The 17,560-nt window shown below is 44.8% G+C and overlaps 1 protein-coding gene and 1 long non-coding RNA gene across 3 annotated transcripts in view; both read right to left on the bottom strand.

The window, feature by feature from the left end:
* Window positions 1-467: 467 nt before the first annotated feature.
* Window positions 468-17,560, bottom strand: part of C15H8orf76 (chromosome 15 C8orf76 homolog) — a 31,976-nt gene continuing 14,883 nt past the window's right edge. Inside the window, exons 5-6 of one of the 2 annotated variants that reach the window (XM_007126064.3) lie at window positions 13,304-13,436; window positions 468-799 (exon numbers count right to left, since the gene is read on the bottom strand). In XM_007126064.3, coding sequence (XP_007126126.1) covers window positions 602-799; window positions 13,304-13,436 — 331 coding nt within the window. In that variant the 3' untranslated portion in view covers window positions 468-601. Of the gene's footprint in view, window positions 833-13,303; window positions 13,437-17,560 lie in introns of both variants that reach the window. The other variant, XM_028500208.2, reaches the window with a different exon arrangement.
* On the bottom strand, window positions 842-4,967 carry LOC114487838 (uncharacterized). Its single transcript, XR_003683288.1, has 3 exons — window positions 4,935-4,967; window positions 1,756-1,788; window positions 842-875 (listed from the first exon to the last, which is right to left on the bottom strand). It is a non-coding gene; the product is annotated as an uncharacterized lncRNA (long non-coding RNA).

Here is a 17,560-nt window from a genome sequence, read left to right as displayed (position 1 = left end):
GCACGTACACTATTTCGTTTGGACTCATATGTGTCACCTGCCTTGGGACTTGGAGGCAAAGGAACTGATACAAATATGCTGAAGCTTGTCCTGTTTCCTGGGCCACGAGTAATCAAGTCTCCTGCAGCATCTATGACACTGGCAGGTTAATGCGCGGGCTGACAGGTGTGGTAAAGTCTCAGAGCCTTTGCAGACCTCGACACACCCTTCCTGGAAATCGTTTACTATCACACTGCAGCATTCTTGGTCATTCCTGATGAATTTACCTAAACAACGTAGATACCTACATCGCTGATTATAATACAATAACTGTTTTTAAAAGACAATAAAATCTGTAAGTCTCTTTTATACACTTTCCCAAAAGATTATCTTCTAAAGGGGCAGTAGGCCTCACGTAAGTGAATGACAAAAATCTAAAAAGAAAACAAAAAACCAAAAAACTGAACACAGTAGAAATAAGCTGGGAGAGAAGCCATTTTTATAAGACATAAATAATTGTTTTTAATTCAGTATATTCCATGATTAGCAGTGGATTCTGTCTGAAGTAAACCAGCACAATTAATACAATACAAGATGTTTTGCTCTGTTTTTAAAGGGACCACTAAACCAACATCTGTATCTCTGTATGGAACTGATTTTCAAAGGGACAGAAGTGGTCTTTGATCTTTCTGAACCACTTGTCTTCAAATTCTTTCGAAGACGCAATCACCAAGGCAGTCAGGGCTGCAGGGCCAACACACTTCACCTCTGTGTGAACCTCATCTCTTATTTTTTCTGGGACGATATCTTCGCCCATAACCTGCAGTAGGAGGGGGGGAAAAAAAAACCACCCCTGTCCCAATAACAGGGGAAGCAGACACAGAATGAAGACCATGCTATTTATCAAGTGTAAATGATTTCATACAGAAGGATTTCTTTAGCAGCCAGGGGACAACTCTAACAATTCAACATATTGAAAAGATGTTTATTCAGAAGCAGTGATCCAAGACCACATGTGTAAAACATCCCCTACTTGCAGTCTCGTCTTTCCCTGAGCAAACAAATCACCAAAGCACTAGCATGGCAGCGGTACCATTCAGGCTACAGGGAGTGAGAGTCAACCTTCTTCTATCACAGAGCATCTTCAGCTGACAAAAATGCACTGCGAGTGATCCTCCCTCCTTGTGAATAACAGAAAAGCAGAGCTTGCACAGAATGTAACTGCTGCTGTGTAGAGAGCACAGATCCCTTCTCTTAGAAGTTCTCCAAAGAAGTCAAAGGCAGCAAACAGTTGAGCAGCAAGTAGCTGAGTCCACACTTTCCTGATCCAGAGAGACTCCATCCCTCCAGAAAGGTTACCACAGCAACCTCAGGGACTTAAGAGCATGCCCCTCACTCTAAAGGCTCAATACTGCTCCCTACTGGTCAGAGCCAGGTCCAGGTTCTGCGTTAGTCTCTCTTTGACAAGACACCCACAAATTTAAGTTTGTAAGAAGCTTGCAACTGAACTCGCTAAGTGATCAGCCCACCTTTGGTAAGGACAGTGAACTAAAATTAAGTCCCAAAACATTTCCCACGATTCAGCATGAAAAGTTAGGGAGCCATTTGGCAGGGGTGTTGTAGAGGGAATTTGTCACTTGGATTTGGACTAGATGGTTCCTAGGTTTCCTACAAACCCTGAGGTCCTATGTGTCCATGAACACTCAAATTATAATGGATTAGAAACCCACTCAAAGAATGGGTTCCACTGGCTTTAAATCTTCAAAGACTACTTACTGTTTGAGGCGAGAGCTGACGGGATGACAGCAACTGTCAGGATTTATTAAAAGGCGTGTTACTTTCATCAATTCAAGGACAATTTTTGTTTTTGTATTTTAACATTTCTGAAATCAAGATGTATCTTATAACCACTGGTGTGTCATAGTGTAAAGAGCAGCTTATTTTTCTTTTAGTGGCACATCAAATAATTATGTCTCTTAACTGATGACTGCTTGGACTCAATGAAATACTGTATTTAAAAATCTGGGGTACAACACCAAAAGTGTTTTTTTAATTAAAAAAAAAAGAGAAGTGAATAATAGTAATACTCAAACAATGCAATATTCCAAAAAGCGGGCTCGGCAGGTATATCATTCACAGGTGTCAAAAAATCTGCAGAAGTCTTTGGCCAAATAAAAATTTTAAACTTCTGTATATCAAAAGTATCATAAACTTCAGAAAATACTGCAACACATAAAAGGTTAGTGGGCTTCCCTGGTGGCGCAGTGGTTGAGAGTCTGCCTGCCGATGCAGGGGACAGGGGTTCGTGCCCCGGTCTGGGAAGATCCCACATGCCGCGGAGCAGCTGGGCCTGTGAGCCATGGCCGCTGAGCCTGCGCGTCCGGAGCCTGTGCTCCGCAACGGGAGAGGCCACAACAGTGAGAGGCCCGTGTACCGCAAAAAAAAAAAAAAAAAAAAAAAAAAAAGGTTAGTAAGCCTAGTGTAGAGAGAACTCTTAAAATAAGAAAAGCAGAAACATACAAATAATGAAGAAAAAGCATGACTAGGTATTTCACAAAATATAAATGGCCAAAGAATGTGTGAAAAAATTGTTCATTTTATTAGTAATCAAATAAACACTAATATTAAAAAGTGCTATTTTTACCAATGAAAATACAAATTTTAAAAAGTAATAATATTAAGTTGTTCAATATAAAATTCTGGTTTTATGGTCAAAATGAGTGAATATTGACAATTTCACATGGTTCAACCTAATACCTAGGTTTGGAGAAGGAAAATCAGTATTCTCATATGCTGCTGGAGGATATATAAACGGAATCAACCTTTCTTCTCTCTCTTTTTTTTTTTGGCCACACCGCATGACTTACAGGATCTTAGTTCCCCGACCAGGGACAAATCCGAGCCCTCAGCAGTGAAAGCGCAGAGTCCTAACCACTGAACTGCCAGGGAATTCCCGGAACCAATATTTCTTAATGACAATTTGGAAACATGCTTCGAGGCTTTAAAATGTTCATATACTTTAACCCAGTGATTCTACTTCCAGTAATCTATTCTAAAACAAACACAAAAACTGATTTTTTTTTGCAAAGACTTATTAAAATCGGTACTGAATATTTGTTAAATGTCCAATATAGGACTTAAGTAAATAAATGATAGCTCATCAAAAGCTGTAACTGGACTACTATCCAGTCATTAAAAATTATGCACTCAAATAATATTTAAGGATACAGTGTCATGATCATACCACAATGTTTGGTAAAAATATCAGCCTATAAAATAAAATGCAGTTTGGCAGTTTCTCAAAAAGTTAAACACAGAATTACCAGACGACCCAGCAATTCCATTCTTAGGTAGATGCCCCAAAGAATTGAAATCAGGAACTCAAACAGATACTTGTATGCCAAAGTCCATAGCAGTATTATTCACAAAAGCCAAAAGGTAGAAACAATGCAAGCGCCCATCAACAGATGATGAATGGACAAACAGGATGTGGGGTGTGTGTGTGTGTGTGTGTGTGTGTGTGTGTGTACACACACACACACACAGGAATATTATTCAGCCATAAAAATGAATGAAGTTCTGATACATATGGATGAACCTTGAAAACATTATGCTAAGTGAAATAAGCCAGACATAAAAGGACAAATATTGTATGATTCCACTATTTGAAATATCTAGCACAGGCAAACTCAGAGACACAAAAAGCAGATTAGAGGTTACCAGAGGTTGGGGTCGGGGTGGGGTGGCGAGAGGGAACGGGAATTACTGCTTAACGGTTAAAGTGTTTCTATCTGGAGTGATGAAAACGTTTTGGAAATAGTGCTGGTGGTTGTACAACACCGTGAATGTAACTAATGCCACTGAATTGTACACTAAACAGCAATTAAGATGGCAAATTTTATGTTAGATATATTTTTTATCACCAAAAAAAAAAAGAGGGGGAAGGGGAACTGTTATAACATTAAAGAGATGTAAGAGACAAAAGAATCACAGTATGTGGACCTTATATGGACCCTGATTCAAATTAAACAACTATAAAAAGAAAAAAGTATGTAATTAAGAAATATTTAAGGATACAGGGTCATGCTCACGTCACAATGTTAAGTAAAAGTAACAGAGCACAAAATGAAATGCACATTATCATCCCAAAGAGGGCCCAGACATTTCTTTTTTTAAAAAGCTATTTTAAATGCAGGTATTTCCCATGCATTGTCCAGGCAGAGGACTACTATTCCAGTCACACCTGGGGAAGAATATGAAGATGTTTAAGACACCTTGTAAGGATGTCTTACTTATAAGGAACTTAAAATCTAGCTGAAAAATAAGACATTTTTAAATTTGGGGGGGGCCCAAAAAGCTATCTATTCCAGCAATCACTCTATCTGAGTTCAGGGAGAAATTGCCACAGACCAAGTTAAAAGAAAAACCTGACATTCGAATTTCTCTGCAACCATCAAAGTAGTAACAGGGCGGAGCAGAAAGAAAATGGACTTGGAACTGGATGGGCTCCAAACTAGTTCCGCCACTTAAAATCTGACCTTAGGCAAGTCACAGCCTCTATGAGCCTCACTCCAGCTCCTCCCATCCCACAGGCTGTTCTGAGGATGAACAGGAGAAAAAACAGACAAAAGAGCTGCCCAAATGTCAAGTCACTCATTCATTCATTTATTCAGCACTCACAAATCAATTACTGGGCGTTTCTGATGTTCAAGCAGGCAGGTACTAACAAGCACTGACAAGTACAGGCAACACAGCCCCTGCCTCACAGCATGCTACTGCTCAGAGAGGATGAAGAGGCCGCTTTCGGGGGTTAAGTGATCAAAAGCCATGTAAAGGAGGGAGACAGAAGTCCTTTAGAAGATGCGATTTGGCCCTGTTTTTTTAAAAATGGTCTGGGAGCCAGGAAAAATATCTATGATACTTTGTTTCACATAAACCCTAGAGGACACACTCACCTCTGCTATCAACAGCAAAGTGTCTTCTTTGAAGCTGAACCCTTTCATTTTAGCTTCAATTTCCTGCTGAGTCTTTAAGTTCCTCTCCAAAGCAAACGATGTTTGCTGAGATTGGGCGAGCTGAAGCAAAAGCCTGAAAAACAGAAAGTCCCAATGTGTAGGCTCACATAAAGGACAGCAGTGAGGACATGTTCATACATAGCACGGGAACTGGGCTGGATGTGAGTCCAACTCGGCTAAAGAGAAGGTCCTCACCTTCATCTGAATCCCTAAAGCTCCTTACTTTCAATGAATTGCCCAACTTTACATTGGAGAGTTATCTTTTCTAAAATTCATAGACCAAAACTTCTCAAAGGAATCTTTAGAGAGCAAGCCTCAAAAGAGCTTCCTGTAGAAGTCAAGTGATTGAAAGCACAAACAATGCAGAGTGAAAAGAACAAACCTCCCCATCAAAGGCTCCTCCCCAGAAGTGTCAGGATGTAGCTCTTTGAAGTCGGTGCTCTATGACCCTTCCGTCTCCCTGGGCCTCAAGGGCTAACAGAATCTCTAGCACGCTTCCGTTACCCGCAGCAGGGCCAACCCTTCCAGGGCCCTCTGAGGGCCACTCTGCAACTGGCTCACCCCAGTCTCCCCATCACGGTCATGGCCTGGTCTCCTCTTGCTCTCCTCCCACACCTCCCCTGCTCGTCACTGTTTTCTAAAATGCTGACTGCAGATTTTTCCAATTCCCCTCAGGCCTCACTGCTACATCCAGAAGCACTCAGCTCTCCTGTTCACGCACTTCCTGCCTTGAGAAATGCCCCCCACACCACTCTAGGCATTGAGGGATGTTGGTGAGCAAAACAGACAGGTTTCTGCCTCAAGGAATAGAAAGAGAGCAATCACAAGCAAATAAGATCATCTCAGGCAGTGACGAAGGCTATGAAATAAAAACTCAAAAGACAGGGTGGACGAAGCGTCCACCTCAGATGGGGCAGTGATGGAAGGCTTTTCTGAGCTACCACTCGAGCTAAGGCTCAAATGGTGAGGAGCCAGCCACAGGCACATGTCGGGGAAGAGGGCTTGGCCAGGGGAAGGGGACCCTGACAGAAGAACCAGTTTGACGAGTCTGAAAATCAGGAAGATCTCTGTGGCCGGAACACAGCCAAGAAGAAAACAAACTGTAGTGAAAGAGGAGAAAAAGACAGGCAGGGCCAACTCACATAAGCCCTTGCAGGCCACGGAAAGAAACGTGGAGTTTCCATAAGTGCAATGGGAAGCCGCTGGAGTTTTATAAAAGAACATGACCTCATTGGCCTTCACTCTGACTCTTCACATCACCTACCTGGCCTCTGGAGGCACTTACACGCATGGCCTCTTTATGTCCTTGCTTTCTCTCTCTTGCTCCTGAAGTTACTTGGAATACAGCTTACCCTTGCTGCCTCCATTTCATGTTCATTCACCCTCAGTCCTCTGCCATCTGCCTTGTCACCCCATTGCTACTGAAAGTGCCTTCTCAAAGGTCTCACAAGACCTCTTGCCTTCAAAGCTTCTTCTCATTCCATCTGATCGCTGATCTCTCCTGGAGCTCCTCAACCTCTACCTCCCTTCTTCGGAGCTCAGCTCCCACTTCTAATGGAACACTCCAGCTGGATTCCCACCCTCGATCCGCTCTGCTCTCCCGCCTTGTCCTGTCTCAGTGGAAGCACCACCATCCACCCTCACCCGCAAGGCAGACTCCAGGGTTGTCTGACTCTTCTGTCCTCCCCTCCCCACCCCGGCCTACCCACACATTCAGCTCATCACCAAGTCCTGTCTGTTCCATCCTCAGTGCCATCCATTTCCCCTTTTGATTCTCAGTGCACTGTGCTAGGTCAGGACCTTGACATCATCCACCGATTAGTACACAGCCCCTTCCCTTGTGTCCCTGGATCCAAACTCCTTTCTCTAATACGCCCTCCTAGCCACCAGATCTCCCTCGAAATCAGAGCTCTTGTCACACCACTTAAACATTTAAATACTCTTCAGACCTTCGGCATAAGGACCAAACTGTTTAAGATGACATTTAATGCCTTGTGCTAATAAAAACAAAACAGAAGAAGAACAACGTTTACCAAATGTTTACACACACTGCATACTACAATAAGTGCTTCAGAAACTTTAAACCTCACAACTCCACAAAGTAGGCATCTCCCCCATTTCTCCATCTGTCAAGATGAGGAAACTGGAGATCGGAGAGGTGAAGTAATTTGTGCAAGGTCGGACGGTGAGCGAGCAAGCACGGAAGTCCAGGCTCATTCCCTCAATAACAACGATTTATTAGGTTCCTTAAAATGGGATCCGACTCCAAGGTCCTGCCTCCTGCTCACGATGCTGTTCTGGTCTCGGGGTCCACAGCCTACCTCTCGGTCTCCTGCCACCAAAGCTGCTCTCACTGCACCGGACCACATGACGCTACCATGCTACACCAGCCCTTCCACTCCTTGGGCCGTGCTTTCTCTCTCGCAAGATATCCTGGCAAGAACACAGGCTCTGGAGTCAAAGATCTGGGTCCACATCCTGGCAGCACTTCACAGCTGCACCACCTTGGGCATGATTCCAAATCAGCTCCCCAGTCTGTGCACTGGGATCCCACCATCTACCCCAGAGAGTGGTGAGGGCTAAAATGAAATAATGTATACACAGCATCGAGCACACATTCATCTACACAACTGACAAATGTTCCCAGGAGCCCCATTCCCTCTGTGGAGGTCCTTCTTCCTGCCACTCGGCACAGCTCCCGGGTACTGGTCCCTGAAGGGTTCTCTGCCACTGACACACTGTTTAGCACCTGAGCTGCCGGTCACCGACTGCACCATGTTTTCCTCAATATGCTGAGTAGTGTAAGGAAAGGGACTCTTTTTTGATGATCTTTATGATCCCAGACCCCAGCAGGTGCCTGGAACCCAGCTGTCGTTCAATGCACTTCTGAATTAAAGTGATATAGGCAATGCTAAATAAATATCCGCTGAAGGAAGTTTAAAATCTGCCAAATAGATACCGCTTTTCAGTAAGACTCACTGTTAACATCAATACTTCTTGAATTCTTCAGAGTTAAAGAAAAATAAAAATAAAAAAAAACAAAACCCAATGCTATGTTTTTTGGTATTATCTGAGACCTAAGAGAGCCTGTTTCTCTCATAAATTACAGAACTGGTCCAGTGTATTCTCCCCTTTCCCTAAACTCTTATACACTATGGATCCAAAACCATGGGAGTCCCTAAATCATGGGACTTCCCTATAGAATGAATTAAACATTGTTTATTTGCCTTATTAATAGTGATTTGAACACACGAGCAGATTTCCTTCTTCGGTAGCTTTCTGTGGAATGTGAGTGAAAAATTCCTTGTTTAAAATATCGCTTCCCCTGTGCGCGAGCACAGGTCACTCTCCACATCGCCCCTCCCGGGAGCCTGTGCAGCCCGCCACTGCCAGGGTCCCGGGATCCAGGGACAACTTCCCCGGGAGAACGCACCGCGGCGCGCCTCAGGCTGCTGTAACGTCACGCCGGCCTCTGCCACCACAGGCTCGCCCCGCATCCATACCCCTTCCACCCCCGGCCTGAGTGAGCCAGAGCCCCCGAAGCAGCTGCTCCTTTAACCCTGTCCTGTCTGAGAGAAGAACAGACGCCCTCAGGCGACCTACACGCAGAGGTGGGTCCAAACCCAAACCTGAACCCCGGGAGCTGTGCGGACAAAGAAAAGAAAGGGAAGTCTCTCCCAGCAGCCTCAGGAGCAGCGGACTAAATCTCCACAATCAACTTGATGTACCCTGCATCTGTGGAATGCCTGAATAGACAACGACTCATCCCAAATTGAGGCGGTGGACTTTGGGAGCAACGATATATATGTATTTTTTTCCCTTTTTCTCTCTTTGTGAGTGTGTATGTGTATGCTTCTGTGTGTGATTTTGTCTGTAAATGAAAATCTCCCAGAGATCTCCATCTTGATGCCAAGACCCAGCTCCACTCAACGACCAGCAAGCTACAGTGCAGGACACCCTATGCCAAACAACAGGCAAAACAGGAACACAACCCCACCCATTAGCAGAGAGGCTGCCTAAAATCATAATAAGGCCACGGACACCCCAAAACACACCACCAGACATGGACCTGCCCACCAGAAATATAAGATCCAGCCTCATCCACCAGAAAACAGGCACTAGTCCCCTCCACCAGAAAGCCTACACAACCCACTGAAGCAACCTTAGCCACTGGGGACAGACACCAAAAACAACGGGAACCATGAACCTGCAGCCTGCGAAAAGGAGACCCCAAACACAGTAAGTTAAGCAAAATGAGAAGACAGAGAAACACACAGCAGATGAAGGAGCAAGGCAAAAACCCACCAGATCTAACAAATGAAGAGGAAATAGGTAGTCTACCTGAAAAAGAAAAACTGATAGGAAGCTAGGGGCAGGGGGTCAAAAGAAGCCCTGAAAGTTACTAAGCAAAAGAGTTAGAGAAGAGGAAAACAAAAAGAGGTGACAGAGCAAACAGCAAAGAACTGAAGTTTTAAAACAGAAGCACTGGTCAACAGAAATAAGTGCAGCCTAAAGATCCAGGAAGAGGAGGACTGAGAAAATATTGGAATTGACTATTTGAACATCACTAATACTTTAGAAGACAGGTTTCAGCACCGATGGAGATGTCAAGTAAGCAGTTAGATACTTGAGCCTGAAGTTTGTGAGAAATTTCTGGGCTAGAAATATGCCTTTGGAAGTGATTAGCATGTAGATGGAATATAAAGCCATTGAGATGGTGTAAGATCCACTAAGAAGAGAGTGTAGGTAAGGGGAAGATGCCCTAGAACTGAGCCTTTGGGGCTAGCCAACTGTAAGGGGTGGCAGAGCAGAGGAGGAACCCGCCATGAAAACTGAGAAGAGGTGGTCAGGGAGGTAGGAAAAACATCAAAAGACAGTGGGTCTTGATAGATTTTATTAGCTTGAATCAGGGAGGATAGAGTGGACCAGTTGTGTCAAATGCTGTTGTCAGATGAGATGGAAAACTGACCACTAGAATTAACACCGTGGATATTACTGATCATACTAAGGAGAACTGTTTCAGTAGAATGGTAGGGAAAACACCTAAAAGGAGTTCATTTAGTAATGATGACAAAGTCAACAAAGATAAAGGAAGCCTAGGGAATGGTTCCAGATTAAAGGCTACTAACAAGGCATGATAATTAAACGCAATGCATGATCCTGGTTGCACTGAGAAAACTGACAAAGTTTGAATGTAGACTGTATATTGGATAACAGTGTTGTACCAAAGTTTAATTTTCTGATTTTGATAACTTTACTGTGGTGATGAAAGAGAATGTACTTATTCTTAGGAAACACATACTAAAGAGTTTAGGGTTAAGGGGCACAGCATCCCAACTCATTCTCAAATGACTCAGGAAAAACAAGCCATGAGTGTGTGTATGTGTGTGGATGGATGGATGGATAGTTAGATAAGAGAATAAAGCAAACCGGAGCAAAAATGTGAACAAATGGAGAGTTTGGCTATAGGATATACAGGAGTTTCTCATACTATTCATTTAACTTTTATGTATGGTGGAAAGTAGATCAAAATAAAAAGTTTCCAAAAGAAAGAGTGGGGAGGAGGGAACTAAAGAGGGAGAACAACTGGAAAAAGAGAGTAGAGCAACTCTTGTGGATACTTTCACTAAAAAGAATAAGGGGGCTTCCATGGTGGCGCAGTGGTTGAGAGTCCACCTGCCGATGCAGGGGATGCGGGTTCGTGCCCCGGTCCGGGAAGATCCCACATGCCGCGGAGCGGCTGGGCCCGTAAGCCATGGCGGCTGAGCCTGCACGTCCGGAGCCTGTGCACCGCAATGGGAGAAGCCACAACAGTGAGAAACCCGCGTACCACAAAAAAAAAAAAAAAAAAAGAATAAGGAAATGGGGTGGTAGCTGGTGGGAGAAGTAGGGTCAAGATAAGGGTTTTTTGCTGTTGTTCTTTTTCAGTATTTTTTAAATTAATTTGTATTTTTGGCTGCCTTGGGTCTTCGTTGCTGCACGCAGGCTTTCTCTAGTTGCGGAGAGAGGGGGCTATTCTACGTTGCGGTGCACGGGCTTCTCATTGCCGTGGCTTCTCTTGTTGCGGAGCACAGGCTCTAGGCACTCGGGCTTCAGAAGCTGTGGCACACGGGCTCAGAAGTTGTGGCTCACGGGCTCTAGAGCACAGGATCAGTAGTTGTGGCGCACGGGCTTAGTTGCTCCGCGGCATGTGGGATCTTCCCAGACCAGGGCTTGAACACGTGTCCCCTGCACTGGCAGGCGTATTCTTAAGCACTGAGCCATGAGGGAAGTCCCTGTTGTTGTTCTTGAGTGAGAGAATACAGCAGATTGACATGCTGATGAGACTGTTCCAATACCAAGATTTAAAATGTTGAACAGATGAGCAAGGAGGGGAAACTGGTGGTGTAATGAACGTCCTTCCATGTCAGGGAGGGGATGGTATCTGTGTGCAAGAGGGGATATTGACTTTCTATTGGAATAGGGAACATTTATCTACTTAAAACAGAAAACAGAAAAACAAAGTATGTTAATGCAATTGCTGGAAGGGAGAAAACAGAAATGAAAGATTCCTATGCCACCTGTGGCCCTAAGGGACCTGGAAAACCAGCCCTCATTTAGAGGGCTTCAGGTGAAGTAGTGTTTTCAAGGGATAATCAAGTTTCAATTAGAGCAAAAAGTTAAACACAGAATTACCAGACGACCCAGCAATTCCATTCTTAGGTAGATGCCCCAAAGAATTGAAATCAGGAACTCAAACAGATACTTGTATGCCAAAGTCCATAGCAGTATTATTCACAAAAGCCAAAAGGTAGAAACAATGCAAGCGCCCATCAACAGATGATGAATGGACAAACAGGATGTGGGGTGTGTGTGTGTGTGTGTGTGTGTGTGTGTGTGTGTACACACACACACACACAGGAATATTATTCAGCCATAAAAATGAATGAAGTTCTGATACATATGGATGAACCTTGAAAACATTATGCTAAGTGAAATAAGCCAGACATAAAAGGACAAATATTGTATGATTCCACTATTTGAAATATCTAGCACAGGCAAACTCAGAGACACAAAAAGCAGATTAGAGGTTACCAGAGGTTGGGGTCGGGGTGGGGTGGCGAGAGGGAACGGGAATTACTGCTTAACGGTTAAAGTGTTTCTATCTGGAGTGATGAAAACGTTTTGGAAATAGTGCTGGTGGTTGTACAACACCGTGAATGTAACTAATGCCACTGAATTGTACACTAAACAGCAATTAAGATGGCAAATTTTATGTTAGATATATTTTTTATCACCAAAAAAAAAAAGAGGGGGAAGGGGAACTGTTATAACATTAAAGAGATGTAAGAGACAAAAGAATCACAGTATGTGGACCTTATATGGACCCTGATTCAAATTAAACAACTATAAAAAGAAAAAAGTATGTAATTAAGAAATATTTAAGGATACAGGGTCATGCTCACGTCACAATGTTAAGTAAAAGTAACAGAGCACAAAATGAAATGCACATTATCATCCCAAAGAGGGCCCAGACATTTCTTTTTTTAAAAAGCTATTTTAAATGCAGGTATTTCCCATGCATTGTCCAGGCAGAGGACTACTATTCCAGTCACACCTGGGGAAGAATATGAAGATGTTTAAGACACCTTGTAAGGATGTCTTACTTATAAGGAACTTAAAATCTAGCTGAAAAATAAGACATTTTTAAATTTGGGGGGGGCCCAAAAAGCTATCTATTCCAGCAATCACTCTATCTGAGTTCAGGGAGAAATTGCCACAGACCAAGTTAAAAGAAAAACCTGACATTCGAATTTCTCTGCAACCATCAAAGTAGTAACAGGGCGGAGCAGAAAGAAAATGGACTTGGAACTGGATGGGCTCCAAACTAGTTCCGCCACTTAAAATCTGACCTTAGGCAAGTCACAGCCTCTATGAGCCTCACTCCAGCTCCTCCCATCCCACAGGCTGTTCTGAGGATGAACAGGAGAAAAAACAGACAAAAGAGCTGCCCAAATGTCAAGTCACTCATTCATTCATTTATTCAGCACTCACAAATCAATTACTGGGCGTTTCTGATGTTCAAGCAGGCAGGTACTAACAAGCACTGACAAGTACAGGCAACACAGCCCCTGCCTCACAGCATGCTACTGCTCAGAGAGGATGAAGAGGCCGCTTTCGGGGGTTAAGTGATCAAAAGCCATGTAAAGGAGGGAGACAGAAGTCCTTTAGAAGATGCGATTTGGCCCTGTTTTTTTAAAAATGGTCTGGGAGCCAGGAAAAATATCTATGATACTTTGTTTCACATAAACCCTAGAGGACACACTCACCTCTGCTATCAACAGCAAAGTGTCTTCTTTGAAGCTGAACCCTTTCATTTTAGCTTCAATTTCCTGCTGAGTCTTTAAGTTCCTCTCCAAAGCAAACGATGTTTGCTGAGATTGGGCGAGCTGAAGCAAAAGCCTGAAAAACAGAAAGTCCCAATGTGTAGGCTCACATAAAGGACAGCAGTGAGGACATGTTCATACATAGCACGGGAACTGGGCTGGATGTGAGTCCAACTCGGCTAAAGAGAAGGTCCTCACCTTCATCTGAATCCCTAAAGCTCCTTACTTTCAATGAATTGCCCAACTTTACATTGGAGAGTTATCTTTTCTAAAATTCATAGACCAAAACTTCTCAAAGGAATCTTTAGAGAGCAAGCCTCAAAAGAGCTTCCTGTAGAAGTCAAGTGATTGAAAGCACAAACAATGCAGAGTGAAAAGAACAAACCTCCCCATCAAAGGCTCCTCCCCAGAAGTGTCAGGATGTAGCTCTTTGAAGTCGGTGCTCTATGACCCTTCCGTCTCCCTGGGCCTCAAGGGCTAACAGAATCTCTAGCACGCTTCCGTTACCCGCAGCAGGGCCAACCCTTCCAGGGCCCTCTGAGGGCCACTCTGCAACTGGCTCACCCCAGTCTCCCCATCACGGTCATGGCCTGGTCTCCTCTTGCTCTCCTCCCACACCTCCCCTGCTCGTCACTGTTTTCTAAAATGCTGACTGCAGATTTTTCCAATTCCCCTCAGGCCTCACTGCTACATCCAGAAGCACTCAGCTCTCCTGTTCACGCACTTCCTGCCTTGAGAAATGCCCCCCACACCACTCTAGGCATTGAGGGATGTTGGTGAGCAAAACAGACAGGTTTCTGCCTCAAGGAATAGAAAGAGAGCAATCACAAGCAAATAAGATCATCTCAGGCAGTGACGAAGGCTATGAAATAAAAACTCAAAAGACAGGGTGGACGAAGCGTCCACCTCAGATGGGGCAGTGATGGAAGGCTTTTCTGAGCTACCACTCGAGCTAAGGCTCAAATGGTGAGGAGCCAGCCACAGGCACATGTCGGGGAAGAGGGCTTGGCCAGGGGAAGGGGACCCTGACAGAAGAACCAGTTTGACGAGTCTGAAAATCAGGAAGATCTCTGTGGCCGGAACACAGCCAAGAAGAAAACAAACTGTAGTGAAAGAGGAGAAAAAGACAGGCAGGGCCAACTCACATAAGCCCTTGCAGGCCACGGAAAGAAACGTGGAGTTTCCATAAGTGCAATGGGAAGCCGCTGGAGTTTTATAAAAGAACATGACCTCATTGGCCTTCACTCTGACTCTTCACATCACCTACCTGGCCTCTGGAGGCACTTACACGCATGGCCTCTTTATGTCCTTGCTTTCTCTCTCTTGCTCCTGAAGTTACTTGGAATACAGCTTACCCTTGCTGCCTCCATTTCATGTTCATTCACCCTCAGTCCTCTGCCATCTGCCTTGTCACCCCATTGCTACTGAAAGTGCCTTCTCAAAGGTCTCACAAGACCTCTTGCCTTCAAAGCTTCTTCTCATTCCATCTGATCGCTGATCTCTCCTGGAGCTCCTCAACCTCTACCTCCCTTCTTCGGAGCTCAGCTCCCACTTCTAATGGAACACTCCAGCTGGATTCCCACCCTCGATCCGCTCTGCTCTCCCGCCTTGTCCTGTCTCAGTGGAAGCACCACCATCCACCCTCACCCGCAAGGCAGACTCCAGGGTTGTCTGACTCTTCTGTCCTCCCCTCCCCACCCCGGCCTACCCACACATTCAGCTCATCACCAAGTCCTGTCTGTTCCATCCTCAGTGCCATCCATTTCCCCTTTTGATTCTCAGTGCACTGTGCTAGGTCAGGACCTTGACATCATCCACCGATTAGTACACAGCCCCTTCCCTTGTGTCCCTGGATCCAAACTCCTTTCTCTAATACGCCCTCCTAGCCACCAGATCTCCCTCGAAATCAGAGCTCTTGTCACACCACTTAAACATTTAAATACTCTTCAGACCTTCGGCATAAGGACCAAACTGTTTAAGATGACATTTAATGCCTTGTGCTAATAAAAACAAAACAGAAGAAGAACAACGTTTACCAAATGTTTACACACACTGCATACTACAATAAGTGCTTCAGAAACTTTAAACCTCACAACTCCACAAAGTAGGCATCTCCCCCATTTCTCCATCTGTCAAGATGAGGAAACTGGAGATCGGAGAGGTGAAGTAATTTGTGCAAGGTCGGACGGTGAGCGAGCAAGCACGGAAGTCCAGGCTCATTCCCTCAATAACAACGATTTATTAGGTTCCTTAAAATGGGATCCGACTCCAAGGTCCTGCCTCCTGCTCACGATGCTGTTCTGGTCTCGGGGTCCACAGCCTACCTCTCGGTCTCCTGCCACCAAAGCTGCTCTCACTGCACCGGACCACATGACGCTACCATGCTACACCAGCCCTTCCACTCCTTGGGCCGTGCTTTCTCTCTCGCAAGATATCCTGGCAAGAACACAGGCTCTGGAGTCAAAGATCTGGGTCCACATCCTGGCAGCACTTCACAGCTGCACCACCTTGGGCATGATTCCAAATCAGCTCCCCAGTCTGTGCACTGGGATCCCACCATCTACCCCAGAGAGTGGTGAGGGCTAAAATGAAATAATGTATACACAGCATCGAGCACACATTCATCTACACAACTGACAAATGTTCCCAGGAGCCCCATTCCCTCTGTGGAGGTCCTTCTTCCTGCCACTCGGCACAGCTCCCGGGTACTGGTCCCTGAAGGGTTCTCTGCCACTGACACACTGTTTAGCACCTGAGCTGCCGGTCACCGACTGCACCATGTTTTCCTCAATATGCTGAGTAGTGTAAGGAAAGGGACTCTTTTTTGATGATCTTTATGATCCCAGACCCCAGCAGGTGCCTGGAACCCAGCTGTCGTTCAATGCACTTCTGAATTAAAGTGATATAGGCAATGCTAAATAAATATCCGCTGAAGGAAGTTTAAAATCTGCCAAATAGATACCGCTTTTCAGTAAGACTCACTGTTAACATCAATACTTCTTGAATTCTTCAGAGTTAAAGAAAAATAAAAATAAAAAAAAACAAAACCCAATGCTATGTTTTTTGGTATTATCTGAGACCTAAGAGAGCCTGTTTCTCTCATAAATTACAGAACTGGTCCAGTGTATTCTCCCCTTTCCCTAAACTCTTATACACTATGGATCCAAAACCATGGGAGTCCCTAAATCATGGGACTTCCCTATAGAATGAATTAAACATTGTTTATTTGCCTTATTAATAGTGATTTGAACACACGAGCAGATTTCCTTCTTCGGTAGCTTTCTGTGGAATGTGAGTGAAAAATTCCTTGTTTAAAATATCGCTTCCCCTGTGCGCGAGCACAGGTCACTCTCCACATCGCCCCTCCCGGGAGCCTGTGCAGCCCGCCACTGCCAGGGTCCCGGGATCCAGGGACAACTTCCCCGGGAGAACGCACCGCGGCGCGCCTCAGGCTGCTGTAACGTCACGCCGGCCTCTGCCACCACAGGCTCGCCCCGCATCCATACCCCTTCCACCCCCGGCCTGAGTGAGCCAGAGCCCCCGAAGCAGCTGCTCCTTTAACCCTGTCCTGTCTGAGAGAAGAACAGACGCCCTCAGGCGACCTACACGCAGAGGTGGGTCCAAACCCAAACCTGAACCCCGGGAGCTGTGCGGACAAAGAAAAGAAAGGGAAGTCTCTCCCAGCAGCCTCAGGAGCAGCGGACTAAATCTCCACAATCAACTTGATGTACCCTGCATCTGTGGAATGCCTGAATAGACAACGACTCATCCCAAATTGAGGCGGTGGACTTTGGGAGCAACGATATATATGTATTTTTTTCCCTTTTTCTCTCTTTGTGAGTGTGTATGTGTATGCTTCTGTGTGTGATTTTGTCTGTATAGATTTCCTTTTACCATTTGTCCTAGGGTTCTATCTGTCCGTTTTTTGTTTTTTAATTACTTAAAAAATTTTTTTAAATAATTATTTATTTTTTACTTAACTTTTTTCTATTTTATTTTACTTTATTTTGTCTTCTTCTTTCTTTCTTTTTTTTCTCCCTTTTATTCTGAGCTGTGGGGATGACAGGCTCTTGGTGCTCCAGCCAGGCATCAGGGCTGTGACTCTGAGGTGGGAGAGCCAAGTTCAGGACACTGCTCCACAAGAGACCTCCCAGCTCCACGTAATATCAAACAATGAAAATCTCCCAGAGATCTCCATCT

Source organism: Physeter macrocephalus, chromosome 15 (assembly GCF_002837175.3).
Source record: "Physeter macrocephalus isolate SW-GA chromosome 15, ASM283717v5, whole genome shotgun sequence".
NCBI lineage: Eukaryota > Metazoa > Chordata > Mammalia > Artiodactyla > Physeteridae > Physeter > Physeter macrocephalus.
Note: the sequence above shows the minus strand (reverse complement) of the source record. Positions and strands in the feature narration are given on the sequence as shown.